This window comes from Protomyctophum parallelum (genome assembly GCF_964188405.1).
Source record: "Protomyctophum parallelum genome assembly, chromosome: 10".
Classification (NCBI taxonomy): domain Eukaryota; kingdom Metazoa; phylum Chordata; class Actinopteri; order Myctophiformes; family Myctophidae; genus Protomyctophum; species Protomyctophum parallelum.
Window position 1 is genome coordinate 23806850 of NC_139704.1, and position 24549 is coordinate 23831398.

Sequence of the window (24549 nt, forward strand, 5' to 3'; positions counted from 1 at the left end):
CTGGGGGACCCCGGTCAGCAAAGTACATATGGGATTTATGTGCTTAAACCATATCGTCGCTGTCGGGTGGAAACCTGATATGTCCAATCCACCAGTCTGGAAGGGCCTAATCCGGGGAAAAACGCAGCGCTGGCTGTGCAAGCTCCTTTAGTTCATAGAAACAAAGCAACATGCAGAGCGTTAACGGAACTTTACCCTAATCCACCTTCAGAACTCAATGATTATTCCTGATTTTGCTGTGCGTTTCTTTTTTAACCATTTAAGACACCGTTTTCTAACACACACACACTCACCCTTCGGGTGTTCAGGTGAGCATGTTTCTCATCAGCCTGAGAGGTTCCCCTTGTGGCTTTCGCGCCGTTCCCCTGCGAGAGCCAGAGTGGAAAAACATACCGACACAAAAACCAGATGAGCCCGGGAAGACACACACGCACGCACACGCAGACACACACACACACACACACACACACACACACACACACACACACACACACACACACACACACACACACACACACACACACACAATGACAGTACTATGCAATGTGGCCCCTCTGGAGTGGGTGTGGAAATATAGTGGCCGGCGTCACCATCATCAAAGCTGCCCATCCCTGGACTAAACAATATACAATCAATACTTATTACAAGGCTTGGTTGAATGCTTGATTCTGAGTGGTCAATTGCCAAATTCAGTGGTGTATTATTTCTGGATAATGACCGCTCCGCTCCAACAGACCGCTGTCTAATCAAAGCTGCGTCATGCTGATTTACTGCCGTTTCCAACATGACAGCCATGTAAACACACACACACACACACACACACACACACACAATGTCATTTACAGCTACATTTTGCTAAAAACATTTTTGTTGAAAACATTTGAGCGAGAAACAGACGATACAGTACGCGAAAATAGATTCCATTTGGTCAACTCACTTCCTTGTTTTCCGACTGTGACGCCAGCCAGCACGACACTAATGAATACTTTCATTACCGTAAGCAAAGAAATACCTAGTTTTGTTGCGTTTTGGGTCAATTTATTAATTTATGTATTAAGTAGCGGTGGTCATTGTTTATATATAAATCACCTGTCAATGAATGGCCAGTTTACTGTAAACACAAACATTAACATTATGTAAACACAAACATTGAAGACAAAAGTGAGGAGAGGACGCAAATTGTGATTGGCCGGAATGAGATGATGTATGACGATAAGAGCGCCCCTCACTTCACACGGGTGTGATTTGTAACATTGTGGTCAAGAAAAAAACAACAACAAGCCTATTAGTGACAAAAACAGCAGGTCAAATGACCCAAGGTATGTCTGCATGGTCGTCCTATGTAGGTCAAGTGCTAAAGACAGAGGGTGAGTCAGTCTGAAGAGGGCAGTCTGCAGTGGATGCTCTCACTGTCTCTCCAGTGCTCAGGCGTCACCATCCCGTGTTCTCCTCAATGAGCCCAGCAAAACAAGTCTCCACTTAGGCCATAATAATATATGGCCTAAAGTGAGTTTGACATATTATGTCAAACTCAAGGCCCGGGGTCAAAATCAGGCCCGTGAATGGATTATCTTTGGCCCGCGGGATGATATTGAATTAGTATTAGAACTGGCCCTCTGGTATATTGCACGGACCACCATAATACTACAAGTCCCACAATGCACTGCGAGTGCATTGTCACGTATCGAGGGCTCGCAAGCATAAGCATGCGTCTTCTCTTCACTATTGATCAGCAGTGAAAGTATATCACTTGTGGTAAACTTTCAGCTACTCCTCTCCCCAAAAATGGCCCGTGTGTTGAAACACAGTCCGGCCCTCGACTTGTACCAATTTCTTAATTTTGGCCCACTGTGTATTTGAGTTTGACATCCCTGCAAAAATACATATTCTTTTGTTGCTTTTTACCCCCTTTTCTCCACAATTTAGTCATTATGCCCCCACGACGTTTTTCAGCTCGTTTAGGATATTGCTAAAAGATTTATAAAAATCCACTTTAGTTTTTTCCGCTACGGGGTACACTATAGTGTGTGTACCCCATGGTGATGATTTGATTGGCTGAGCACCCCATAGCGATGATTTGATAGGCTGAGCACCCCATAGCGATGATTTGATTGGCTGAGCAATGTTCGTATTGAGGATAAAAAGTGAGGACAGAGAAATGAAGACGGAAAACAGGACCTCACTCGTGGCGTCATGTGGCAGCCAAGTCTATGGACCTTTAATGTTTGCTTTAAGCAGTGACGTCATGTGGCAGCCACTGTGGTCACCCCTCACTTCACACAAGTGAGATCCCCCCCCCCCCTCCTCAATGAGTTAAAAAACACCTCATCAGTCTCCTGACGCCCAAGTTCTATTCTCCGTATTCTGAAAAATAGCCCATCTGTAAAAGCTCACGACACGTTGCGGCGTCACTGCCTTCCATTGTGTCAAAGCTGTGTCCATGAGTGGCTGCCAGAAAAGTCTGGAAAGAGTCCAGAAAACGGGCTTGCAGAACCATTCTTGGCCGTAGGAGGTACTCCCTTCCCGCACCCTCACATTGTGCACCCTAGCAGAGAGGAGGCGCACCCACCTATGCCATGACTTCGCCACAAAGCTGTTCAAATCTAACTTCAGGAACTGGCTACCCCTCCTCAGGAAAGAGATCTCTGGACGTCAAACTAGAAATGGAGACGACCTGGACACTCCCATCATGCAGAACTGAGAGATCCAGATAAATCACCAATCCCATAATATATGTGCAGACTTTTAAATGATAGTGGATTTTAGATTTGCGTTTTGCATTATTTAGATTTTTAGATAGGCTATTGCATTTTAGATTTGAAGTTTCATATCTGTGATCGGCAAAATAATTCAGTGTTGTTAAACCTGTGATCATGCTGAAAAGTTGTATAAACATAAACCGGAGCAAGTCACTTAACCCCTAAATGCCCCCTCCCAAGGAGCAGGCAGTCATCCACGGGGGATATCTGAAACTGAATTTACGCTGCGGGAATAAGGTCTACATCATCTTTCCCCGCTTTTCTTCCCCCTCTCGCTTTATCTATTTTCTGCTCTCTCTCTCCCTCACTCGCTCGCTCTCCCATGTGCGTCACAGCTCACAAGGGAAGCACGTGCTCAGCCAATCGGAAGGCAGACGGCTGGAGAGCGGACCTGAAAGGACGGGAGGGATGACAGTGTCTGAGTAACCGTGACAACAGCAGCAGCCACGGCGGCGGAAACACACACACACACACACACGCGTCCAGGGCAGGTAGGCGTGACCCCGAGGCATCCTGCCCGCCGACCCAGAGGTTAACCCCTTAAACCCCCATCATGTGGTTGAACAGGGAGTCCCCGCAGGGCTCCATGCTGGTGTCTGACGTCCGTTTTCTCTTATTGTGGGGAAGGCTTCAGTGGCCAAATAGCCGATCCACAAGCTTACAACGGCTTCGCGCCGCATTTATAGCATGCCGAGGCGCTACTTTTAATGCTTTCGTGACGCAGTAGTATGATAAAGTAAGGAGCTAATTTATTTAAAGTTGATATGCTGTCTGCCCGACAGCTACAAAGCTCCATCTGACTGGAGCAATATTCCTCTTTCACTCAGATTCGTTACCTCTCTTGGACACAAAGATTTTTTATCATCATATAAACAACAATATATAAAAAAAAAATTAATAGGACCTTTCATGAACCCAAGGACGTTTTCCAAAATGAACAACCAACAAACAAAAAAACAAAACAACATGTAAACATGTTGTGTCTAATGGGCCTTGGGGTGCAGTAGTGCGTGCGTGCGTCATGCCAGTGACCTACTTGCGGCCACCGGGGGCGCAGGCCAGACTAAAGTTCTCAACGGGCCCAAAAATGATGGCCCGGCCCGACCCTACCCTAACTGGGTCGGCCCGAGGCTCGGCCCTACCCTAAAAATTGCCATAATGTTAAGCCCGAAGCCCGACAAAAGCCCGACAGAAAAAAAAGAGAGAAAAAAAAGCAGCACTAAATGGCAGCGCAGCGGCGCCGTGTTTCAGTGTGAAAGTGAGAACGGAGATAAACGGATTTATCGAAATAAAGGATGTATGTAACTCACGTTAGAATAGGCTATTAATGTTCCATAACTTCCATTTCCAATCATTCTAATGGATTCCATACAGTGGTGGTGGTGACTGGTGAGTAAACACGAATAGCTGCTGCAGCTCCCTCCCTTAGTTTCCTCTGAAGTGAAGTTGCTTTACGTGTAGCTATAAGTTATATATCACTGGATCGTTTGGTGACGTTGATTAATAATTAGGTTTTATTCATTGCAGCCAGCTGGGTTAACGAGACTCTCAGTGCAACATGACGAAAACCTGATGCTTCTTCAGCTGTGATAATCCGATTGATTTTATAAAATATTTAAGCATAATATGCTTAAATATTTTATAAAATCAATGGCAACTTGGCAAGTTAACTGGTGGTTAGTAGCTCGTTTGGTGCGCAAACCAGAGGGAAACCAGCGGTAGCAAGGCACGCAAGTCTCTCACCGTTCACTGTTCTCTAGTCTACTGCCTGCGCGCGGGGCAGGCTACAATGCTGCTCTGGCCTCGTACACACATGCTGGACTGACATGATCTGTTCTGTCTGTGTTTCATGGCCGCCTCATTCTCAATGCTTTTCTAATGGAAGTCACGTGGTTTGACATGTGTGTACGACGCCTCCGAGTCTGAAATGCCAGTGCGATGCGACCCCGTCTCCAGTCCTCCTCCTGTCACAAGTGAATCGCCTAGCGCAGCCCTCTTCATAATAAATGCATACACGTATACACAATCACATTACACAAATAACAGAATTGCTATTTTTATTATAATAACACTTAAAAAAAAAAAAAAAAAAGAACAAAATTGCGGAAAATCACAGAGCCCGAGGCTCGGCCCGGCCCGACTAATTAGCATATTTTTTGGGCCCGGCCCGGCCCTAAAACGTCGGGTCGGGTCGGGCTTGGTCGGGCCTGGTCGGGTTCGGGCAGAGTTTGAGAACTTTAGGCCAGACATCTACACTGGCCTTAGATTAATTACAGCCAGCCGGCCCGCCAGCCAGCTTCCCATCATGCAACAGCAGGAGAGGAGCAGATTCCCCGTTTCCTGTCTGCAGCGCAAAACGGTTTTGCGCTGCGGACAGGAAGAAGCTGTGACGGCGTGTGCGCAGCTGTTTTTAGACAGCTGGTGGATGGGAATTAAGCTCCACTTCCACGGACGATTGACGCTGAGGAGAGCGTTTCCGCGAATCTGGCCGTCGCGCAAGTCGTCCACGGAAGTGGAGCTTTATTTCCATCCACCAGCTGTCTAAAAACCCGGTTTCGAAGCTGTCCGCAGCCGAAAACGTGCGCAGCTCTTTTGATAGTGTGGCAGTACCAATAGCAGCTCCTGGATGCAACTCAACATCCCATCATGCAACAGCAGGAGGGGAGCAGATAGCAGCTCCTGGATGCAACTCAACCTTCCATCATGCAACAGCAGGAGAGGAGCAGATAGGGTGCTGCCACACTATCAAAAGAGCCGCGCACGTTTTCGGCTGCGCACAGATTCAAAACCGGGTTTTTAGACAGCTGGTGGATGGAAAATAAGCTCCACTTCTGCAGACGACTTGCGCGACGGCCAGATTCCCGGAAGCACTCTCCTCCGCATCAATCGTCCGCGGAGGTGGAGCTTAATTCCCATCCACCAGCTGTCTAAAAACCCGGTTTTTAAGCTGTGCGCAGCCGAAAACGTGCGCGGCTTTTTTGATAGTGTGGCAGCACCTATAGCAGCTCCTGGATGCAGCTCAACCTCCCATCATGCAACAGCAGGAGAGGAGCAGATAAGCCCTTTCCACACCTAAGCGCAAAACGAAAAGAAGCTGCGGACAGAAGAAGCTGTGCGCAGGTTTTTAGACAGCTGGTGGATGGAAATTAAGCTCCACCTCCGCGCACGACTTTCCGGAAATCTGGCCGTAGCACAAGTCGTCCGCGGAAGTGGAGCTTCTTTTCCATCCACCAGCTGTCTAAAAACTGTGCGCAGCTGCTGTGCGCAGCCGAGAACGTGTTAGTGTGGCAGCACCTATAGCAGCTCCTGAATGCAACTCAACCTCCCATCATGCAACAGCAGGAGAGGAGCAGATAGCAGCTCCTGGATGGAACTCAACCTCCCATCATGCAACAGCAAGAGAGGAGCAGATATCAGCTCCTGGATGGAACTCTCAGGTGTCAGGTGGAAACCTTTTTTTTAATGTTTTTTTGTGGCTTTCACCTTTAGTAGAGATGGGGGGAAGACATGCAGTAAAGGCCGTCTGGATCGGGATTGGCGGGATTACCAGCCAAGGTGCCTGGACCACTGAGCCATGGCCCAGGTCGTGGAAACCTTCTATGTCCTTGTATAAAGCGTTTCAATTTTTATTTTATACAATATTTTTTAAACGTTTTAAAAAAGTAGCCGATCTACAAAGTAAACAACGCATCAATCAACTATTTTCCACTAGTCTCGTGCGATGACATACAGTGGCGTAACACCATGGCGATTGGCCCCCGGGGCAAACATTGTGTTTGTTTCATTATATTTTGATGCTTGCTTATTCAACTTCTTTGTGGATAAACAAGCTATTATTTTGAATTTGATAGAGAATGACAGAAAGGACAGAAGAATGAGCAAGAGAGACTTGATGCTCTTTGTTCAACCATCATATGAAAGTGAACATGGAGGAAGCCTCTGGGCATTTAGATAAAACAACATCTCTCACGCAGAAAAACATCCTTAGAAAGAATGAATGAAAGACGCAAAAAGGGAAAGAAATGAAAGAAAGCAAAGGAAGAAAGCAAAATGAATAAAGAGAACAGCAAAAAGAAAGAAAGAAAGAAAGAAGAGAAAAGTAAGAATGAATCAATAAGACAAAAGTAAGAATGGTTAAGAAATGAAAGAGATAGAAAGAAAAACACAGCGGAAGAGAACTAAAGAAAAGTGGAGAAGGGAAAGAGATTGAGAGAGAGAGAGAGAGAGAGAGAGAGAGAGAGAGAGAGAGAGAGATTGAGAGAGAGAGAGAGAATCCACCCAGAGACAGAGGTGTACTTTCCTCACGATGCCATGTGCTGTGACGCACATGACAGCATGATGAAAATAAAAGCCACACCTCTGTGTGTGTGTGTGTGTGTGTGTGTGTGTGTGTCTCTCCCCCCTCCCTCTCTTGGATCAAATGGCCCGCTGTTTGGTTCCTAGTATCAACAACAATGGAGAGCTACTCGTACACAAAGGTCCAGCAGCTTGCACTGCACTGCACTGCACTGCACTGCACTGCACTGCACTGTACTGTACTGTACTGTACTGTGGAAGCAGAAGGTCTGTTCATTGGCTCAGTGAGACGGTGACATGACGACTGGTTAGGTTTCCAAAGCAGCCCATTAAGACCCGGACAAATATATATCAGTAGTTCTCAAATGCTTTTGTGTCAAGAAAAGCGTTGAAATTACAGTATATGCATTTGGCCGTGGACCAGAAGAGAGGATTTGTGAAAATCTAAATTATTGAAACATTTTCAAAAGACTGATGTAGCAGATGTACGCACTATGACGCACGTGGGCTCCCAAATGGCCCAAAGCACTACAATTTCAATGAAACCGTAATATAACATTGATAGAGAGAGATAAATGGCATTTTCTTCTGTGCTGCTAAAAAATATTTTTTTGCAGCACAACCCTCCTGTGGCAAAAAGAGAAAACTTCAATGTTCTTTAACATTGGCGTCCACATCGGAAAAAATGCCGAAGTAGAGCGTTCTTCCGTGTGCTTCAAAACGCCACTGAGCAACTCCCACCGAAATGAATAGCTATACATAGGACTAAGTATACTTAAAGTATACTTTGTTACTTCCACGGATCCGAGCTGGAATACAATCGACTCATTGATCATTGAAAATGAATTTGCTCTGAAAATGCACACAGCCCAACCATCTGACAACATGACGGCTAGGGCTGTCAAAAAAAATCGATTCGAGTTAGAATCGCGATTCTAATGCCGTCCGATTCAGAATCGATTCTCATTTTCCAAAAATCGATTATTATATATATATATATATTTTTTTAGAGCGGTTTTGAAGGAGTCAAGGGATTCACATGTCTTAATGACTGTTGGTAGGGCGTTCCACATTTTGGTGGCATAGGAGCGAAAATAATTTAGTCCCTTGTTTGTGCCGAATCTGGGTTGTACATGGTTTGTTGCACTCCCTCTGGTGTTGTGGGTGTGGACTTCGTTTACATTAAGGAAGTATTTAGACAGGTACATGGGTATCTTGGTGGTGTATCGAATCTTGTGGACCAGACCCATTGCAAGATGCTGTACTCTGTCGTCGACCCTAAGCCATCCCAGCCTGTCAAAGTGGGCAGGGGTGAGGTGGGTTCGGGGGGTGAGGCCAAGTAGGAGCCTGACCAGTTTGTTTTGGGAGGTCTGGAGCCTTGTTTTAAGGGCCTTTGAGGTGCTGTGGTACCAAGAGGTGGATGCATAGTCAAAGAAACCTTGTACGAGGGCTCCTGTTAATGTCTTCAAGGTGTTTTTGCTGACCAGTGAGGAGATCCTGTAAAGGAATCTTGTTCTTTGATTGACTTTTTTGATTACGTTGGTGGCCATCTTATCACCGGAAAGATTGGCCTCCAGGATGGAACCTAGGTAGGTAATTTGATCTTTTCGTGTGATAATATTGTCACCCACTCTAACCAAGAAGCCATCTGCCTTGCTGAGATTACTATTTGATCCGAAGAGGATGGATTCAGTTTTTCCCAGGTGTAAGGATAGTTTGTTATCAGCGAGCCAGGTGCAGATTCTACCGAGTTCAGAGCTGAGGGTCTTTTTTTTTTTTTTTTTTAAGATATTTTTTTGCGGCTTACGCCTTTTATTGATTTTTGAAGGGACAGACAGTAGGCTGACAGGAAACGGGAGAGAGATGGGGGGATGACATGCAGTAAAGGCCGTGTCGGGTCCGGGAGTCGAACCCGCGGCACACTGCGACTGGATTACCAGTCTGGTGCCCAGACCGTTACGCTACGGCCTGGGCCCGAGCTGAGGGTCTTTTCAACCTGCAGTTTGTTCCTGTCCGAGACCAGCAGTGCTGAGTCATCTGCGAACAGGAACAAGTTGCAGTCACAAGCTGAAGTCATGTCGTTAACATATATTAGGAACAGTAAAGGCCCTAGTATGCTTCCTTGTGGGACGCCACAGCTCACTGGGAGGGGAGGGGACAGTGTTCCGTTCAGCTCCACCATCTGTTCTCTCCCCTCCAGGTAGGATTGCATCCAGCTCACTGATGTGCTATCAAAACCAATAGCTTTAAGCTTGTTAACCAGTATGGAGTGGTTCACGGTGTCAAAAGCCTTTTGGAGGTCCAGCATGACCATGCCGCAGTATTTTCCAGCGTCCACCTCGTGTTTGATGTGGTCGCTCAAATAGAGGAGGCATGTGTCAGTGGAGTGGGATGTTCTGAAACCAGATTGGAACTCGTACAGCAATTTATTAGTGGCAAGATACTTTTCAACCTGTTCATAGACTATTTTTTCCATCACTTTCGAGATGGAGCTTAGAATAGAAATAGGGCGGTAGTTGCCGGGTTCTAATTTACTCCCTTTTTTGTACAAGGGGGTTACTTTGGCCAGTTTAAAATCTTGGGGGACCTGTCCCTGTTTGATGGAGAGGTTAACTATGTGGGTGATGACTGGAGCTATGGAAAAGGCTGAGTCTCTGAGAAATTTGGAGGGGATATTGTCATGGCCAGTGGCCTTGTGGGGTTGGAGGGCACTCAGTTTTTTAAGTACCTCCTCGGTTGTTACCATTGCCATTTTGAAATCATCTTTACAAACACCAAGGTTTTTGTAGAAGGCTTTGATGTGCTCTACACCAAAACGCCCAGAGTGGGAGGGCAGTTTGCTAACCAGCTTTGTTGCAATGTTTGTAAAGAAGATGTTCAGGTGGTTGGCTACATCAAGCTTGTCAGTGATGAGGGTGTTACTCGATTTTATGTTTATGTTAGTAAACCTGGTTTTTTGTTTCTGACCACAGCCTAGTTGGTTGTTTAGTAACTTCCAGAGTTCCCGAGGATTGTTTTTGATTTCCTCGGCTTTATCATTGATAAAGTTACATTTGGCAGATTTGGTCATGGCAATTACACCGTTTCTTAGCTTGTTACACTGGGTTTTTAGGTTGCACAGTTTGGTTTGGAGATTACTGTCGAAGCGCTTGGCTAGCATGGACTTGCATTTAAGAAGTTCAGAGCATTTCCAGTCGTCCAGGGTCAATGTGAGGCACATTGTAAAGTGCTTTTGGATAAAAGAAAAGGTGCAATTTAAAACTGACGTTGCAGAGTGTGAAGCGTATACAGGTAAGTGGTTAATGTTACATTTAATGCAGCATTAAGCACTTAAAGCACTCTGCATCAAAGTGTTCTCTTCCACAATCTGTCAATGTGAATCAGAATGCGTTTTGTCTCATGACTCACCTCTCAGACAAACGGCATATGTCCGTTTAATCACATTCTGCCCGTCTGAACGCAGACCCACACACACTGCACTCGCCTTTGGGCGGCCATGGCGGCATTGCACTGGCAACCGCGGTGTGTGCGGAGCTGCTGCCAACCACAAGACAGATGTAAACATCCGCCATTAGGAGAGAGCCTCACCCCATCCGTTACTATAGTCTTTATCAGCAATTGTGGTACACACTACAGCGACATGGAAAAATGCACATAGGCGCATTATTCTGAATGCCCTCTGCATACAAAATTTAAAGACCTATATGTGTAAGATGTAAAAAAACTAAAAAACAGACCTATACGTGTAAGCAAATTGAGCCTGTTCAGTCCTATTGAGTAGACCTTTGGCTTAGCCTAAGCAAAATGTATAGTCATCGCACAGTGGTGCTGCTTGTTGCTGACGAGAGCTGGACGTGGGCAGTGGGCAGGCCGGGGAGCGACCCACCGACTCAGGCAGCATTGGATGCAAACAATATTCCATGTTCGAATATTCCTTAAAAGAAATGATAATGATAATGATAAATAAAGAAGGTAGTCTTGAATTAAAATATTATATCAACAAACAATAGTCTGCCTCGCGATACTTCAGCAACATGAAAGGCTTGTGAGCTCTGAGCAAGCATTGTCAAGTCAAACTCGTCATGTGCAGCAGGTGGCTGCGTGCCGGTACGATCCAAATAGGAGCGTAAATTGCAGTTTTAGTCATCATAGCTCAGGGGTGGGCAACTTTGACGAGGGCCACTATATTTCCACTCACCCCAGAGGGCCACAGTGAATTTCAAATGCATTTAATTATAGTTATGTTAACTTTATGAACTGTTAACATAACTACATTGGACACAAAAAGTCAATAACATTGTAATACTAATCATTAAGTACTAGTCATTTAATGCTAGTCATGAAGTAATTAAAGCGGGTTTGGAACAGCTGAAATCAATACTATATCAGTGTTCTGATATTAACACGCGGGCCGCATTAAGTGAAGGTGGGGGCCGCATGTGGCACCACTTGCCCACCCGTCATAGCTTATATTATTTATTTAGTCATCAACTATGACGAAACAAAATTCGTCATAGTTTTAAGTCGACAAAATGAACACTGGTGACATGGTAAAAGCACTTTACCTGGCCAGTGTTTTTCTGCTCAATGCATCATGAGACGTGTAGGATCAGAGAAAGGAAGACCAAAGAGAAAGGAGAAACGTCCTCTGTCAATATGTGTTGCATGCATCGTAAATATTCTTGTATCTATAGTCTACAAAAACCATCAATAATTCACAGAAATGAGCATCAATAACATGAAGGTCTAAGCTAATTGTTCACTTAGGCCATATGTCTTCAACAGGGAGTCCAGGACCCATAGGGGGTCCTACGGGGGGGTTTGGGGAGACCACATTTTTGTGCGCTAGCCCCTCCCATGCACAGCTTTGTGTGTGTGTGTTGGTAACACGGAATGTGATGATTTGATTGGCTGAGCACGGTATGTGATGATCTATGATGATGCACCATGATAAGAGCGATTTTTATTCTTTTCTTTTCAGCCACCTGAAACTTAGCATAAGTATTCTGTGAGAGGAATATTCACAGACAATAGCAGATCTATCTAGGCCAGTCACAAATTTGCGTCACTCTGTGGCAAAGATTTGGTGGATAGGTGGGGGGGGGGGGGGGGGGGTGGAGGGAAAGGTCAATTTGACTAAAGTATTGAGCATTAGAATGCACATTAACATGAACACATACTGATGATTAGCAGAGGTGGGACAAAGTCCCTATGTTGCAAGTTCAAGTCGAGTCTCAAGTCTTTGCTCTGAAGTCCCGAGTCAAGTCCAAGTCAACACAGGCAAGTCCCAAGTCAAGTCCAAGTCCTGGACTTTTTGTTTCGAGTCCCAACCAAGTCCCAAGCATTTTGTTTCAAGTCCCAACCAAGTCCTTACTTTTTGTTTCGAGTCCCAAACAAGTCCCACCAAGACATAATACTAATTAATGATATGTAAAGATTTACATAAATCATGAGCATTTTCCACAATTTGCATTTATTATTAAACAAGGGTTCTGGAGTCCACCAACAAAATGCAGATACTGTACTTTTCAATTTCCTCCGTGAGGACAGGGTTTAACGCACCACTCTGTACAATGGGGTGGTTGTAGTTTGTCTCTCTGCTCTTCTTTTGAGCCATTTAGATCATGTCAAAGGTCATGTCTCACTGAGACACAGGATCTGACACAAATTCAATGTTTCCCCTGAGCAAGCAGGCTATTATTATTACAATGGTAAAATGTCATTACTTGCACTGAAACCGTGTTCAAATCCAGGGTAGAAGAGGAATGTTACATTATATACCAATACCAAACCATTTTACATGTCATACAAAAGATAATCAGATAAACTTAAATAATAAGAAACTTAAACTGTGCACAAAAATAAGGAAGACTCTAATACAATCAAACATTAAACTGATGCTCTAATTCACTGTTCCAAAACAGCAACGACGGCAGGAGTGAAGCCGGTATGTGTTTGTTTATGTGCAACACGTGGAACACAGGCGACGCTAGTACACGATACTACATGATTAAGGTTACCAGTTTAAATTAACAGAAATTAAAAGATGTGTCCTGTTTTGAACTGATACTGATACTTTAAAGGTATATTCAGTGATTTCACTCAAAAAACCTTAGGTTTCGTTTTTGGCTGTGGGACCCAGCCTTTCGTCCAATCAGGATAGAGAGTCAAAAACGAAACCTAAGGTTTTTTGACCCCCAGGGGTTAACTGGGGACAGGGAGGAACTCCTTATATGGTCAGCACACTCTATAGTAGGGAGGATTATCACAACAAAACCAAAAAATAAGTGATATTTGAATTAAGTGAAATCACTGAATATACCTTTAATGTCGGGGAATCAATACGAATTACAAGGCGATTTATGTGCTGTCCTCCTGTCTCGTTGTTGTTGTGTTACCGTCAATGGGACTGTGAGTTTGTCAGCGTTGCCATGTATCGTGAGAGAAATAAGCAAACCGACCAAAAAAGAAAGACAAAAACAAGCAATTCTTTTCCCCAGAACGTTACACTTTTTAAACATTTTAATATTATTTGGGCTTGCTGTAAGGCAGGGGTCCTCAACTAGAAATGCTGAAGGTCCACAAATATTTTTTGAACAAGACCATGGTCCAGTCTCATGCGCACGAAAATAAAATTGCTGCGCCCCTCACCTAGAAACAACCAATTACCAAGGTATACAAACCGGGTTTGTATAGCCCTTTCACTTTGACAAAATATTCATTATTCACACCTCCAGCACTGAGAAAACTGTTGCGCCTTTCTTCGTCCTTTTTTTCTTCAAACTTAACTACGGTAGCGGTGGTCTCAAAAACATAAGGAAAACACACCTCCAAAAATCCAATTTTGTTTCATTCAACTGAATGTGTGAATGTGAGCCAGTCAGCGCAACATTGTCATCATGACATGCCGGACCATAATACACACATTAAGAGTGTTAATTGCGTTTCTCGGCATTGATCGAATACAACGGAGAATTCAACTCGCGGTTGCGGTGACTTTTTTTCTTCTCTTTATTCTGTTTTTTTTAATGTTTTGTTGTGGCTTTCGCCTTTATTTTATATTCTTTATGGAGGGATAGACAGTATAGGCTGACAGGAAATGGGGAGAGAGATGGGGGGTCACTCCCCCATCTCTCTCCCCATTTCCTGTCGGGATCGGGAGTCGAACCCGCGGCACACTGCCAGACTGGATTACCAGCCAAGGTGTCTGGACCACTGAGCCACGGCCCAGGCCTTTTCTCCAGGGTGCGCAGAGAGGTGTGCCGCAGTCCGGTCGTGGACCGCGGTCCGCCTGTTGAAGACCACTGCTGTAAGGTATTAAGTGACTTGAAAATGTTCAAGTCAAGAGGGCTCAAGTCAAGTCAAGTCTCAAGTCCTTGGCGTTCAAGTCAAGTCAAGTCTCAAGTCTTTGACATTCAAGTCCCAAGCAAGTCCAAGTCTATTTTTGATTTGATCAAGTCTAAAGTCATCAAAATCGGGACTCGAGTCCAAGTCAAGTCCACACCTCTGATGATTAGTGCTGTCAAACAAGTCTATGAAGGGATCTACTGTATTAAATCTATGAAAAAGTTGAATCTGCAACACAGTTGCCCCCAGAGTAGTGCTCTCCCTCAGATAAGGGGTCCTTGAAAAACATTGAAGACTCCTGACATATAGCTACTCATAACTCTTGCCTACTCTATTGTGTTTCTTGGAAATTATTCTTATTTACCGATTAGAAGAGATTGGGGGAAGCCGGGATCAGAGTTTGGTGGGTGAAAGCGGATGATTAAGGCGAGGGAGAGGTTCTATTTCTGTCCTGAAATGCCTGACAAAACCACAGTGACGTCAGCGCATGTGGCCATGGGCGACATGTGATGCACTTCCTGTGGCTCTCATGGGGTGTCCAGGAAGCTCAGCTGACCTCGTTTTCGGCGAACTAAAACCGTGACGACACAATTTGTCAACTGCCTTTTTGTCACTGATGGAAAAACATAACTAAGCTATGACGACGACTAAAACAAAGACTATGAAAGAATATGTGGACAATTTCGTCAATAAATAAAAACTAGACCAAAGTGTTAGGAAAGGACTAGTGGAGAACTAAAAGACCATACAAGTTTGGTTGCACTCTGATCTGATCTAGTTTGGGTGGCGATCTACAAGCTCAAAACGCGCCGCGACGCGCTGTGAGCTTGTAGATCGGCTATTTTCAACATGCAACCAAGTGTAAAATGACTTATACTGGATCTCCTGTCGACGAACATTTTTCGTCTTAGTTTTAGTCGACGAAATAAACACTGATTTTGATCAACACTGAACACGGACTAACGCATGCCCTCCGCGGTAGGCCCCCTTGCCCGGGTCGCAAACAACGGGCAACGTGTGCCAAAAATAGTCGACCTACAAGCTCACAGCGCGTTGAGATTTCCATTTCCAGCATGCGATGGTGAAGCATGAATTAGGCATAACCCTATGAGCCATTCTAAGCTAACCTTCTGCTAACTTTACTCATGGTTCATTAATGAAGGGGAAATCCCCACAGCCTCTCTACCGTGTGGATAATGTGAAAATGCAACTCTCTCAGAAGGCTAAAAATATAAATACTACTTGGACACAGTCTCTGTGGTCTGTCCTGTTGGGCGCATTTCAACACCCTCCTTATCAGGAGTAGTGTGGACAGTCCTCCAGTACTGTGTGCGTGCGTGTGTGGTGGAAAAAACACTCAACTTTTTTATTTAATTGTAGAACTATTGATAGGTATAGTAATTGTGACAGGCCTAAGCTTTGGCACATAAACAAATGCAAACACGATTACATTATAAACAAATTGCTCCTGCAATTAATGTTGGTGAAGATAAGCGCATTCATGTTACACTGCCCCTGAAGGAATGTTCTCTAGTGCCACAGAAATCAATAGGTCATCAATATTGGTGTAACAAGAGCAACGATGGCGCCAGTAGGCAGAAAATAAATAAATACATTACATACATCCATACTGTACATACATACCAGTACTTTGTGTGTGATGCACTAGCATCATAATTACTAAATGATTAGTAATGGCTTATAATTATAATTAATATATAGAAAAATATAAACAATCTAAAAGCACAAAACCCCTCTTTTTGGCACTTAAAGTGACTGATTGACATCAAGAAGGGCCTGTCAACTCCCTTCACGCCATGGCTTCTAAAGTAGGGAAAACCACTTCAATGCAAAGCTTTTTTCTCAAGAGTCAGTAGCATTACAAAGATCCAGAAAACCTACTGTACCACTTCCGTACAGAATGTGAGGAAGGCTCCCCCCCCCAAGTGTGTTTATCTTATAATGTAAAGCCAGTGCTGCTATTCCAAAGCAGTGTTGTTTTTGGCGGCACATTTTTTTGTTTTAATCATAGTCACCCGGAATGTTTTAGTCAACTAAATCTACAGTTGATTTAGTCGACTAAAATGTATTTTGGCGGGCCTTGATGGCGTCATATTGACTGTTTTTTTCACTTGCTGACCATGTGTAAAATGACTTATACTGGATCTCTTGTCCACTAGTCCCTTCCTAACATTTTAGTCTAGTTTTTATTTGTCGACGAAATTGTCAGTATATTTAGTTTTAGTCATCATTTAGTTTCCATGTAATTTGTCAGTGGAAAAAGGTAGTCGACGAACATTTTTCCTCAGTTTTAGTCGACGAAATCAACACTGGGTACTGGGTAGGTCATGTTGAGCTGGTCATTTTACTAGTAGCTCTCAAGTGAAACAAAAAGTGTGGGCACCCCAATCCTAATTGAGGCAAAGGTTTGAAGTTCAAACCTTTGCCTCAATTGATTTTTTAAATGGTGACATTTATAAAAAAAGAACCACCACTCATCTGCTGAAAAAACTGCCTGGACAATTAAGGTCAGTAGACCGAAAGCTTGCTAAAAAAATACTTTGTGCACAGATCTGAGTGTGCGGAGCTTGAGTGAGCGGAGCTTCCCTTTAATTTTTGTGTGACATTTGACAGTGACATTTAAAAAGCTATCCTGGCTATGTTCACTATTTCTGCACGCCGCCATTGTACAATAAAGTGTAAAACAGGATCAAGTGGTTAAGCACCCCTGTGTTGAATTTTCAATTAATCTACTGAGCATGATTAAGGCCTCTTTTAGATGGCGACGGTCTCCAGATAAAATGGCAAAGTCCCGTTGCGTTCGCATTTTTTGTTGACCCTTACAGTTTACACGAATGCACACTTTATGAAAACGATATAATGTCGCTAGGTGGCGGTAACCCACGTACAAGAAGAAGAACCAGGTAGCTCCCCCCTTCACGCAACCTTTTGAATGACGCTTCCAGACCACAACGGGGTTGTGGCCGTCGCTCGCTGCCTGCTGTCTACTAATGCATCGAGAGACACACAGGCTGACAGGCAGCCCAGGGCATGCAGGCAGAGCACCACACGGGATGGTTATATATTTTATAATACATTAGGCTGCTGCCGCCTATCACAAGGCATTTCATTTACATGATGGTTTTACATTCACCATCGCTGATGAGCAGCACTTTGTAGGCGAGGAGGGAGGCTTGTTCATTGTAGGAACTCCATTATATCATATAGCTCTGCATTAATGTAATAAACATATGCGTTGTGAGCCAACGTGAGCCATGATGTCATAAATGTTGCGGATTCAGCGTTTTGCCTGTTTACATTACATGGAGACGGGAGGAAACGGCGTTCTCAAAGATTCCCACTCTGGGAGGTGGTTTCACTTTGTTGCGTTTTCGCCTCCTGAAAACGCCGTTCTCGTCAGGGAACTGCCAAACCCTACCTGATGCCACACATTAAACGGGGGCAGTCAGTGCACGTGTGTGTGTGTGTGTGGGTGTGGGTGGGTGTGTGTGAGATTGTGATGCACCGTGCCAGATGGTGCGCCCTGCACCAGCCAGCCTCTTCTAAGCCCATAAACAGTGACATGGGTGACATTTTGACAGACAGGGTGGAAACAACATGAAAGAGAGCTGCCAGTAACAGACAGACAGACAGACAGACAGACAGACAGACAGACACAAAACCTCTCTCTCTCTCACACACACACACAGCCGTGCGGGCATGACAGCACACCTAGCCCGTTAATAGCAGATTTGAGAACGGATTAATCACAAGAAATATCATCAGTTTTGCTGATTACAGATTAGACTAGAGTTTTGTCAGAGCAGCAGCATTATTGGCTTAGGAATGGAACAAAAAAGGGACAGGTATACGTTCCTGTATTTAATTTTAACTAAATAAATACATAATAAATGTAATGTATTATGGTGGTACATGGGAGAGCCAAATATTTTCTTAGGTGGTACTTTCTTTTTTCTATTCTCTCTCTTGTTCTGCATCATGTCAGGCAGGATGATTGTATACAGTAGCATGCATAATGGGTAGATATTATCGTTTATCGTGATAAGAAAACACTCAATAATCGTATCGCAGGGATTTAAATATATCGTGAAATTGTCCTCCGTCGTACACTGGGATGGATGCATTAGCTTTTGTTGAGCTGCAAATTCAGTACTGCCTGTAAAGAGTGCGTTTGGTATACGCTATTATTTCACAGAGCAAAGATAGGAGAGTTGACGCCATTAGCTCAGACTGAGTACTGTATATCACAGTATCTCCAGTCTCATTCCTTAGCCATGTAACATTCCCCAAGTCACTGGTTCAATATTGTCTGTTTGTTACTTCACCCAATGTCAATTGTCTAATGTAATCCTGGGCACTACACTCCCTCTGTCAACCTGGGGATGACGGACTGACCTCATGCTTCCTTAAATGCATGAGGAGTCCAAGCCGCTTAGTTATTTTCACCTGACGGGGGCGTTTCCCCGGATGGACGTAGCGCGTGGAAGGAACACGTTATTCCAAATAGTTCCTTTCCCCTCCATCAGGTGACCCGGCTGACCAGGGGGCCACAGTATAGAGACCAGGATTACTGCATGTTTTTTTGTGTGAGGGTACCTACCCTAGGACGGGGACATGGGGAGAACATGCAAACTCCACACAGACGGTCTTTTCTACCAGTTCTCTTCCATAGCCATTTCTAGAAAATGCCTACTAAGCTACTTAAAGTTAATACGGACGGTACATTTTTCACAATGAACATGTACACTGGTAGTGTACTGTACTGGGCCAAACCTCAATCTTGTAACTGTACCTCATTAAAAAAACAAATTTTGTGCAAATTCAAAGACCAAAACAACACAGTCTTGTACAATCTTCACGTTGTTGTTGTTGTCTAGACTGTATGAAATGTCTCCACACACCTCAAACCAACAGTGCCAGTACTTAATCCGTGTCATAAGCTACTTAATTAATTTAATCATGGAAGACAGGCTGTCATTGTGGACACGGTGGAAGAAAGCATCTCCTGGGGGTTACCGGGGTGGGGTTCGGCCAACATCGATACTTTGCATATTTCTGCCTCTCAATTATTTCGGCCACAATCACGATCAAGTTGACATGATGGGAACGACACTACAGTCTACACAATCTGATCTTCCATTTGTGCTGAAACGTCGCCATAATCTTTTAATGCCCCGGCCCGCTTATACTCTAAGTTTCAAAGATTCGGGGAAATACTTTATGGTGTTCGCAGAAGTGAACGCAATTGAATTGTTGTGTTATGGCAGATTTATTTTTCTCTCTTTTTGACTTTTTCCCCCCTTTTAACAAGGACAGGAACGGGAGAGTGGATCACACGATCGATAGGATCCAGGAGACGTCTCTCTGCCACGCTGCGTTAAAGACAAGCTTCTGCATTGCAGATATGGCTCTCTCGTATCCCATTACAGCAACCTATAGTGCTGATCAAGAGGGAATTATGGCTGCACTGTACATACATAATGACATGCATGAGCATACATTCCCAATGGAACCATAACAATGTGGTCCATGACCCACACATGAGTCCCGACCCAGTGTCTGGGAACCACAGGTGCACATGATACGTCCATACAAGGCCTCATTCACACCTGGAGGGGGGGGGGGGGCATTAAACATGGCCAAGACACAAGACACGGACAAGACAGTTGTTTTTTAGGTGTGAATGAGGCCATGCAAGATCCTCCAAAAGCACAGACACACAGTGGTGGGAAAAGTACTCAATGTTTTTGTTTTAAGTAAAAGCATCAATACTGCAATATAGAAACTAGTACAATTTTGAGAAAAAGTATGAAAGTATTGGCATCAATATGTACTAAAAGTACTCATTATGCAGAAGTTTTCAAATATATAAAAATGCTTTTGAAAATAGCTGATCTACTGTAAAATGTGTCGCGACGCATTGTGAGTGGTATGAAGTGGTAAATGTATGCTTTGTAATAAAAATAAAAACTCCACAAAGTAACTAAAGTTTAAAACGTTATGTACACACACACACACACACACACACACACACACACACACACACGTGAATATTAGGGCACCCGTGACCGAAAAGCCCCACTTGGCTATACCGCTGTCCCCACAGAGGCTACTGTAGCGGTGGCTGACATCTGAAGGGAGGAATGAATAATTAACTAGAGGGACCCAATCTGTCTGCACTCCGTCTAGGCTGCGCTGCCATATTACTCACTGAGAGAGAGAGAGAGAGAGAGAGAGAGAGAGAGAGAGAGAGAGAGAGAGAGAGAGAGAGAGAGAGAGAATGAGGGAGCACTTTCAAACTGCTCCATGACACTGACTGGACGTGCAGAAGCTCCTATTGTGTGTGCACAGATTAGACGCACAGATTACAGTACATAGCGCACAATAGAAGAGAGAGAACACACAACACACACACACACATACACACATGCACAACCAAATTCATCTGGCTCAGATTAAAACCTGGGTGGGTGGGAGTGGATGAGCAAGCTGTCAGTGTTCCGGCATAATTATGTTAGTATGTATCTGTAAATGATCTGTATGTTTTTATGTACAGTATCATGTTCATGTTTCATGGGTCCTCCTTGAAAATGAAGATGCTCCCATCAATACAAAATCACAAATCCGCCACAGACGTTGAGAGCATGTCCATTCTTACACACGCTTGTTTCTGATTTAGGGCACATTCACACCTGCATTCCGGTAGACTCAGTGTTATTGGGGGGGTGAAGTTGCATCGTTGTTGCATTTTTTGTTGTTGTTGTATGTTTGGGGTGTCAACTGCAGCAGGGAACTTTATCAATGTGTTCAATTCATAAACTACACAGTAAAATTATACTTGGAGTAATAGTTAGGAGTATGTAAAGTTAGTGTAATGTGTGCATCCAGTTGTGTGTCGTGGGCTGGACGTTACTCTGTGTGTGTGTGTGTGTGTGTGTGTGTGTGTGTGTGTGTGTGCGCGCGACTGCGCGTGCGCGCAATAGAATATCGCTACAACTTTTCCAACTTGTTTTTATAAAGTAGCCTACATAGATAAAAAGGGTAATTGGTAGGTTAATATGAGTAATAAATTGGTAGGTTAATTAATAGGAGTAGCCTACTTGTCTACATAAACAAACCTACCAATTTTATCTGACTCCAGATCAGCGGAGCCGACAGGATTCCCGGTGTGTAGCCTAGTGCGAGCGCAAACGCTTTACAGGTTTATGCCACTTTTTGCAAATGTGCGATGGAACCCAATCACCTTCAAACCCTAGCTATATCCTGTACACTGCTGTGTTTTTGTGTTTCTTGCACCAATTCAACATTTTGCCCAGTTTGATTACCTTGGAATAAATGTAAAAAAAAAAGTAAGCTCAGTGACATTCATTGGACCCGATTCACTAAGCCGTTTACAGTACACCCATATTTTGGGCGTAAAGGAATTTTTCCAAACTTCGTACGTTAGTAGCCTAGATTCCTAGAATAAGGCATTCTGATTATACAGTAAGCTTTGGTCCCATCCCATGTAAGTCTACATCCAAGCAGACTTGATAAAGAGCAGCCCTCCGCAAAATTCACAGACAAAAAAAGATGATTCAGACTACCAAAGTGGGAAATTTACACCCAAGATATTGGTGTAAACAGCTTAGTGAATCGGGCCCATAGTGTTTACTTACTACACATATCTCCTCTCCCCTGAATATACAGTAAGTTATAGACAGGAGGAGTCTAGAGTGTGTGTGCGCCTGTATGCACGTTACAACTGCTTATTATGCAACTACCACAGCTATGGTGCTCAACAGTGGGGTCTCCGGATGTGAGAAAATCCCATTCACACACCGAACAGAGGATTGAGATTATTAGAAATAATGTCCTAACAATCCAAGGTAGACCTGCTATGAGATTGCTAAATGGTACTTGTAGCTGTTATGCTCCTGTGTAGAAAAGACAACTTCACACACCCTGTCGCTTGGCGAAGTGTTCATTCTGTAGAAAAGACACAACTTCACACCCTGTCGCTTGACAAGGTGTTCAGTCTGTATGAAAGTGTGAACTGTGCACACTTCTGTGAGGAATGAGGATGACTGGAACTCTGTCTTTATCCCTTTTACTGGGAATTAGAGTTGGGGATCGGAGGAACCGGATCGAACAGTAAAATGAAACAAACTCAATGCGTACAAAATCTAATCCTAAACGACAGAATAGAATAGAAACAGAATATTCAAAGTCTTCTGTCTGCGAGGCTAAATCTCAGTGGCTCAAATGCAGAATGGGCCTTGATATGGAAAAGATTTGGAAGACCACTCACTGGTTTAAGGATCCAAACCCTGCTGGGAACGAGCTAAATCCCATTAACCTATCAAGACCTGGAACGTCACCTTAGCTTTTATCCGATTCAACCATTATATTAAACTTTATTTATTGGAGAAAAAATAAACATATACTCTTTAAGCAAACATTTTTAACTCCAACCTTTGCTAATGCCCCCATTAGCAAAGGTTGGAGTTAGCTGGAACAACATATTTTCAGATGGGGGTTGGCAGGGATATAGAACATTTTTTTCAGAAATCTGTCATGATTTAGAAGACATTTGTAGAATCTGGTCTCAGGTATTCTCAAGACGCTTATAAGCTGCAGCGGGCGATGGTGACACACAGCAGCAACAGAACTATGTCCCCCAGGTCTTATCTCCCCCAGGAGGAGAGTGTGAGTGAGTGGACGACGTGCTTAATCAGCACGGCCAGCTGGATTTGAACTCTGTAATCAGGAAAGTGGGCCGAACCCTCTGTTGTGATTGGTCGGGACTGCTAGACAAGGAGCAACTATGCCACATTGTGTGCTGTGTGTGTGTGTGTGTGTGTGTGTGTGTGCGTGTGTGTGTGTGTGTGTGTGTGTGGGGGGGGGGGGGCTGGAGTATTTTTGGCTGCTCTTAACCACAGACCAATAGAGAGTGATAGAGATGGAGAGAGAGAGAGAGAGAGAGAGAGAGAGAGAGAGAGAGAGCATTGTCTGTTGCTCAACCACTATAGTGGACCACAGCATAATTACAGGTGGTCCGTGGGAAAATGTTTTAGTGTTTAGAAATGTACAGTATATAACCTATGTTAAAAGTATGAAAATATGTTAATTTATAAATGTTTTTTTAGTGGTTGCCACATTCACGCTACCCTTGGCCTGGGTTTCAAGGGCTTGCTTTCTCTGCTTTGCTGCATGCTTCAGCCTTGCCCTTGATATACCTGTCAAGAGTAGCAATTTTGCCCAGTTCTCCCCTGCAAAAGTTGCATTTAATTGCTTAACTATATTACCCCGAATCTAATAGTGACCAATGTCTACAAAAATACCCCACAGTGAATGCAAGCCAGCAGCCTGATTAGTAATACCGTAATACGTACAGTTTATAGTCTGCTAAGATAGTGCACATTATTTTAAGTCTTAAGAACCTGACATATGCCAAAAATTGACCAGATCTACAAGCTCAATGTGCCTAGAGGACACAGCTCTTGCAGCTTGTTGTTCTGCTAATTTCGATGCGATAAATACGCGATGCGATAAACACAGGCTCCGTCAACGACAAAGTAAATAAGTCGATTAGCAGCTTATAAAACGTCATTATACATCATACCTCTCGTCTCGATCTCTTACTCGCGCTTCTTGACCCAACGGGCAGCAGCAGGTTGAGGGGGTTGTGTTGACTTTCACAGGACTAGGAGGGTGCTGTCGCATGTTCACAGGACTAGGAGGGTGCTGTCGCATGTTCACAGGACTAGGAGGGTGCTGTCGCATGTATGTGCTGCTGATTTTTAAGCTCACGCGCACTGCTCATGGGCAGCGTTCACGCGCAAACTTTCACAGCTGCATCTCGTTGACAATTACCGTGCTGTGCAGTGTGCCGATATACAGGCAGCGGTGAGTCCGTCAAAAAGATTTCTCTGGGCTCCACCCATAGACTCTACTGACCCAGAAATCGACATGACCCCTTCACCCCCCCTCAACGTTTTTTTTTAACGGATTTGCATATATCACACAGGTGCCCTATTTGGCATAAAAACGGCGATTTTCGCCGAGAAGCTACACTTTTGCATGTCTGTAAGTTGCCCCCTCCTGACTACACGATCAAATGACGTAAAACGTCCACGGAAAGAAA

At 44.1% G+C, this 24549-nt stretch overlaps 1 protein-coding gene across 8 annotated transcripts in view; it reads right to left on the bottom strand.

Annotated features, from left to right (window-relative positions):
- mark1 (MAP/microtubule affinity-regulating kinase 1) overlaps nucleotides 1–24549 on the bottom strand; it is an 87458-nt gene that overhangs the window by 34815 nt on the left and 28094 nt on the right. For 5 of the 8 annotated variants that reach the window (XR_014569893.1, XM_083775606.1, XM_083775604.1 and 2 more), the window contains exon 4: nucleotides 294–365. The exons of the other annotated variants lie outside the window; for them this stretch is intronic. Coding sequence is in view for 4 of the 5 variants with exons in the window: in XM_083775606.1 (XP_083631732.1) it covers nucleotides 294–365 (72 nt within the window). In the remaining variant the exon portion in view is untranslated. The remainder of the gene's footprint in view (nucleotides 1–293; nucleotides 366–24549) is intronic. 8 annotated transcript variants of the gene reach the window in all.